Consider the following 6,717-nt stretch of genomic DNA (forward strand, 5'->3'; position numbering starts at 1 on the left):
AGGAGTAAATGAAACATTCCATTTTACTATCCAGTACAGGAATACAGCTCATTCCTTTCCTGCAGAATTATCTAAAGCCTAAGGCCTTATTCACACATTCAGTAAAATTGTCCGTAATTGCGGATCTGTAATCACAGTTCAACTTAGTGCATATTGATTTCTATTGGGCTATTCACACAGTCCATTTTAATTCTGATCCGTAATCCACTCCGTAAAAAAAAGGACATGTCCTAGTGCGGATTGTGATTGCGGTACTGATTACCAATAAAAGTCTATGGGATCCATTGTTTTTACGAACGTCACATCCGTGACTGTACATCATTGATTAATATAATTATCATAGGTCCTATGTGTAAGCATATTACTTCAGATTCCTAAGAAATATTTGTTGTTGTTCCTTAGGTTAAAGTAAAAGAGATAAACCTGTCCACTGTACGGTTTATGGAAGAATTGGGAGAGGATCGTTTTGGAAAAGTATACAAGGGACATCTCTTTGGAACCGCTCCTGGAGAACAGACACAGACTGTGGCTATAAAGACATTAAAAGACAAGGTTGAAGTGGCTCTTCGAGAGGAGTTTAAACATGAAGCTATGATGAGGTCAAGGCTACAACACCCAAATGTTGTTTGCCTTCTTGGTACTGTAACCAAAGAGCAACCCATGAGCATGATCTTTAGCTATTCCCCACTCAGTGACTTGCATGAGTTCCTTGTCATGAGATCGCCACACTCTGATGTAGGCAGCACAGATGACGACAAGACTGTGAAATCCACTTTAGAACCAGCAGATTTTCTCCACATTGTAACTCAGATAGCTGCAGGGATGGAATATCTCTCAAGTCATCATGTTGTGCACAAAGATCTGGCTGCCAGAAATATCTTAGTGTTTGATAAACTGTCAGTAAAAATTTCTGATCTTGGTCTCTTCCGAGAAGTGTATGCTGCAGATTACTATAAATTAGCTGGGAATTCACTTCTTCCTATAAGATGGATGTCTCCAGAAGCGGTGGCATATGGCAAGTGTACCATTGATTCTGATATTTGGTCCTATGGAGTAGTGCTGTGGGAAATCTTCAGCTATGGTCTACAACCGTATTGTGGCTATTCCAATCAAGATGTGATTGAAATGATAAGGAATCGTCAGCTGCTGCTGTGCCCCGATGACTGCCCAGCCTGGATTTATACCCTCATGCTTGAGTGCTGGAATGAGTTTCCGGCAAGAAGACCTAGATTTAAAGACATTCACACCAGGCTAAGAACATGGGAAAATATGTCTAACTACAACAGTTCTGCACAAACATCTGGTGCAAGTAATACCACACAGACAAGTTCACTTAGTACAAGCCCGGTTAGTAATGTCAGCAATACTAGATATGTTGACCTGAAGCCCAAAGGACGGCCATTTCCACAGCCACAGTTTTTACCAATGAAGGGACAGATAAGGCCTATGGTGCCACCTCCACAGCTCTACATTCCTGTCAATGGATATCAGCAGATGGCAGCTTATTTTTATCCAGTTCAAATACCAATGCAAATGGCTCCCCAGCAAATGCCTCCACAGATCATCCCAAAACCTGGATCTCATCATAGCGGGAGCGGCTCCACCAGCACAGGGTATGTAACAACTGCCCCATCAAATAATTCCATGGCCGACAGAGTTGCCCTTCTTGCAGATGGAAGTGACGAAGCACATGTAACAGGAGAGGACGTGTCGCAAAATCCTGTTCAAGAGGAGGAAGAAGGCTCGGTACCCGAGACGGAATTACTAGGTGATAATGATACATCTCCATTAGATGAAACAGATATTCAGTCAGAAGCTTAAATACTCCTTTTCACGTAAAGGAACATTTCTTCAAGACTTGAATAGTACAATAGACTGAGATTAATCACATGGTGCCTATATTCCAAGCTAGAGACATAAAGGTTTGTTTAGTTATCTTAGTGTTGACAAAAAGAACACACAGGATTTTGGAAAGCAACACTATTATAAAAGGAACTGTAATGTACTGTTGCTGTGCAACGTACGGCTGAGTACCAGAGACATGTGTAATACAGACTGTGACTGTAACTTTAGTGAAAAGTGCCTATGCCAATTTTAGGGAACAGAGGAGAGAACCAATAATGGACTTGCCACAAAAGCCTTTTCTTTTAATGATGAGACCTTTCCCAGGATTTTCTTGCACATGTGAGCCACACCAATGATAATTTCCTACAGGGTTGTGAAATCTAACAGATGGGTTGTGTGTATCCCAGAGCTGTACATTTCAGAAATTATATTTCTCTTGGTTAATTTACACCACTTATTAATTCACCTTCTCTATACGTTAGTAAGGAGCCAAACATTGAAACAGTGTACACTGCACTAACTTGACATTTTTTTTCTAGATTTATCAAGACTGAGGATCTATTTGAGTTTTATTTTTCCGTTTTAGTTTGGCGTTTAACTAGACTTGAAAACAGATATCAGATACTGCTAAAACACCTATAAAAAAGTAGGCGCTTTGAAGCCAACTACAATGAAATTAGCTCCCTTTCAAGCCAAAAAGGAACATAAGTGTGAAAGTAGAAGGCGGCAGCATTGTTTAGGGTGCTGTTTTGGTTCTTGCTTTTTGCATAATAAATCATGTACAGTCATTTAAATGTAATTTATGTTCTATCACTTTTTTATATACTTTTTTTTAAATAATGGAAGTGTTTTGATCAGAAGTCCTTTATAATTTAACTGTTTACAGTGTCATCCTAGGAGTCAGTTTATTGTATAATATCCGTGTTTTTACCTATAAATGTGTAAACAGGTCAATTCATTTCATACCTTGGTTTCTGTTAAACTCACAAACTGCACGGCCCTTTTTGTTCCCCAGTGCGTCCTGTTATTTGAGTTCTGTAAATTCAGAAACGTTTTTAATAAAGTTTTTGCATAAAATGTTTAATACATTTATTTTTATAGCATTCACTGCGAATAAAGGGATACATGAGGCTCTCACAGAGAGGCTTTCTGTATATGTTATGTTTTGATATCTTCTCTTAATAATAAGTAATACATGTCACACTCTCAGTCAGATACAGACAGGCAATAAGCTGCTAAAGGAAGGGCTGTTTCATTTGCTTCTGTGCTGCCTACATATTAGGAAGATTTACTAAGAGCCCTATTAGAGAGAGTTATAATCGGCTATCGCTCGACTATCGCTCCGTGTAATAGAGACAACGATCAGCTGATGAAAAGATCAGCTGATCGTTTATTTAGGTCCAGACGTAAAATCATCAGGCATCGGGTGTGCATCAATACATGTAATAACAATGCGTGGCAGACGGCTGGTGTGTAAAAAAAAAAAATGTGTATGCTACCTGACGTCTTCCTAGCTTCGGCCGCAGGATTGGATGGGTATGAAGGAGTTAATTTTTTTACAAGGGCTGCACGGACATTACTAACAATGTCTGAGTAGCCCATCCTGCCTGATTATCGGGCAGTGTATGGGCTAAGTAAACAAGCGTCAATCTAGGAGATCAGCGCTCGCTTACAAAAAGTCATTGGGGCATGTAATAGGCCCTAAGACTGGCATCTCACATGCCTGTCTTTTTACTAAATAACTGAACTGTGAAAAAAAGCATAAACTTCTCTCAATTATTTCGTACAAGCTTGTCTGTCGTGTCAAAAATGTGTGTGTATGGATCTACACAATCTATAACCAAATTTAAAATGGAAGGAATTTTCAGACAGTGACACCACAAACATAGGTTAGAGAATCATTTGAGGTAAAAGGGTAAGGTGGGGGGACGGGTGACAAGAGATGCAGACGGATTAACTTGTACAATAGAAAATAATAAAGCCTACCTGTCCGCGTTCCCTGGTATCCTTCTGTATTGTTTCTGAAATCCACTGCTGACCACATGGACACTTCCAGACCCATCTCTGCATTGACAGCACGCTCAGTTTAGCCAATCACTGTCTGAGACGGGACAGCACAGCACCAGTGATTGGCTAAACTGCAGGGATTCCAGTTGGCTAGTGACAGGTACGGCACCCATCACTGACACCCTGAAATGCCATGATTTCTATAGATCGCAGCGTTTAAGTGGTTAATGGCTGACAGAAGAATGATTGCTACTGTCTATAATTGCAGTGACTTCTTCCGCTTCAATGTGTGTGGCGCTGTTCACACTAAAGCAGTGCCGCACACATTAAAATTCTTCCACGGCAGGAACGTATATATATTTACTCAAACTACACAGACCATCGATAGTTAAAGGAGACCTGTCACCCCCCGTGCCGGGGTGACAGGCTCCCGACCCCAAGCTAGATCCCCTTATACTGACCTCATCCTGCTCCCGGAGCCGCTCCCGGGACGGAAATATCCTGGTCAGAAGCCAGCGTGCGCGCTGTGGAGATAGGTCCGGCGTCCATAGAGAATGAATGGAGCCGTGCGCACGCTGCAGAGATGAGTCCGGCTCCATCCATTCTCAATGGACGCCGGACCTATCTCCACAGCGCGGAACCCCCAATATATCATTTATGGGGTGAATTTGGGTTAAAAAATGCAATTCCGCAATTTTTATTTTTTTTGGGAGGGGGTTGTCCATGTTTACGTAATACACTTTACAGTAAAACTGGCATTTTTTCTTTATTCTATAGGTCAAACTGAATACAGTGATAAGCATATTTACATAGCTTTGCTAACGTTTTACTATTAGGTAAATAGGTATATTTAAAATGGCCCTATTGTGACTCTTATAGCGCTTTTACTTTTTCACCTACGGGGGCGTATGGGGCGTCATTTTTTGCGTATGGGGCGTCATTAAAAAAAGCAATCCCTACTTTTTTTACCACTTTTTGTTTACGCTGTTCGCCGTGCGGGAATAGTTTTATTTTAATAGATCGGATGATTACCCATGCTATGGTATGCTATATGTATAACTTTTTAAGTCCCCTTAGGGGACTTTTACATCAATACATTAGATTTAATACACTGATCTCTGCTATGCCATAGCATAGCAGGGATCAGTGTAATCTGTGATCTTAAAAATTGGACAAAGTCGCAGGCCAACCATGATATTTAATGAAGATTGCATGCAGCATTTCTGGCACTGTTAGAGCAGTGTGCAGCGTTCCTGGCCTTGCCTATCCTAAAGTAATTTTCCCTACATGAAAGTTACCCATTATATCCCTCAAGCAGTAGGTAATCCCATAATTGTGCCCCATGTAGTAGCCACCCCAAATAGTGCCCCACATACTAGCCAGTCCTACTATTAGAGACCTACATAGTAGCCAGCCCTCCCGATAGTGTCCCATATAGTAACCAGCCCCCAATAGTGTTTTATATAGTAGCCAGTCCTCCTAAGTGCCCAATATAGTAGCCAGCCCTCCCAATAGTGTCTTATATAGTAGCCAGCCCCCCTAAGTGCCCAATATAGTAGCCAGCCCTCCCTATAGTGTCTTATATAGTAGCCTGTCCTTCCAATAGTGTCTTATATAGTAGCCAGTCCTCCCAATAGTGTCTTACATAGTAGCTAGCCCTCCCAATAGTGTATTATATAGTAGTCAGTCCTCCCAATAGTGTCTTATATAGTAGCCAGTCCTCCCAATAGTGTCTTATATAGTAGCCAGTCCTCCCAATAGTGTCTTACATAGTAGCTAGCCCTCCCAATAGTGTATTATATAGTAGTCAGTCCTCCCAATAGTGTCTTATATAATAGCCAGTCCTCCCAATAGTGTCTTATATAGTGGCTAGCCCACAAAATAGTCTTTTATGAAGTAGCCAGCCCTCCCAATAGTGTCTTATATAGTAGCCAGCCCTCCCAATAGTGTCTTATATAGTAGTCAGTCCTCCCAATAGTGTCTTATATAGTAGCCAGTCCTCCCAATAGTGTCTTATATAGTGGCTAGCCCACAAAAGTCTTTTATGAAGTAGCCAGCCCTCCCAATAGTGTTTTGTATAGTAGCCAGCCCTCCCCAATAGTCTCTTGTGTAGAAGCCAGCCCTCCCCAATAGTCTCTTATGTAGAAGCCAGCCCTCCCCAATAGTGTCTTAAGCCCCTATTCCACGTTGCAACTATGAGGAGCAAACGAGCGCTATTAGCTATTACACGCAGCCCATAAAGGATAGTGGCCATCTGCTGCCACTGCTCCTATTCCACGGAGCGACAGCAGCAGATCGCTGCTATATCAGTCGCTTGTTTTTAAACATATTGAAAAACAAACGACTGCAACGATCAGCCGACATGAACGATGTCAGCTGATCGTTGCCCTCTATTCCACGGGATGATTATCGACCTCACCCCTACTGTAGTTGTTCATGATTGCCCCCTTAGCTTGGACACACTCTTCCTGCGTCTCCAAAGGCTGCAGGAGGCGCCCTTCTGAGGATGCGCACAATGACTTCACCACATTGCCAGCGTTGGGGCTGTCACTTACACTTAAAAGATGCGGCATGATCGCAGCATTTAGGGGGTTAATGGCGGGCTGCCATTGACGTTGAGGGCCCAGCTGCTGATAGCAGCTGGTTCTCACCTGTTCTGAAGCGAGCTGAGCTCCTGAGCTAGCTTCAGAGCGCGCCCCCCAGCAGGGTGTACATGTATGCCCTGATGCGCTAAGTCCCAGGCGGCGGGGGCGTACATGTACGCCTGACGTTTTTAAGCGGTTAAAGTCTTTTATGGTAGTTGTGGATGAGGCTCTTTATTTTTTCAGATGTTAAAGCTACCCATTATTCTTGTCAAAAAGCCTC

At 42.3% G+C, this 6,717-nt stretch overlaps 1 protein-coding gene across 2 annotated transcripts in view; it reads left to right on the top strand.

Annotated features, from left to right (window-relative positions):
• Positions 1 to 2,870, top strand: part of ROR2 (receptor tyrosine kinase like orphan receptor 2) — a 119,246-nt gene extending 116,376 nt beyond the window's left edge. For both annotated transcript variants that reach the window (XM_069961677.1, XM_069961678.1), the window contains one exon: positions 403 to 2,870. In XM_069961677.1, coding sequence (XP_069817778.1) covers positions 403 to 1,821 — 1,419 coding nt within the window. In that variant the 3' untranslated portion in view covers positions 1,822 to 2,870. The remainder of the gene's footprint in view (positions 1 to 402) is intronic.
• The last annotated feature ends 3,847 nt before the right edge of the window (positions 2,871 to 6,717 follow it).

The sequence above is a fragment of the Dendropsophus ebraccatus genome, chromosome 3 (assembly GCF_027789765.1).
Source record: "Dendropsophus ebraccatus isolate aDenEbr1 chromosome 3, aDenEbr1.pat, whole genome shotgun sequence".
NCBI lineage: Eukaryota > Metazoa > Chordata > Amphibia > Anura > Hylidae > Dendropsophus > Dendropsophus ebraccatus.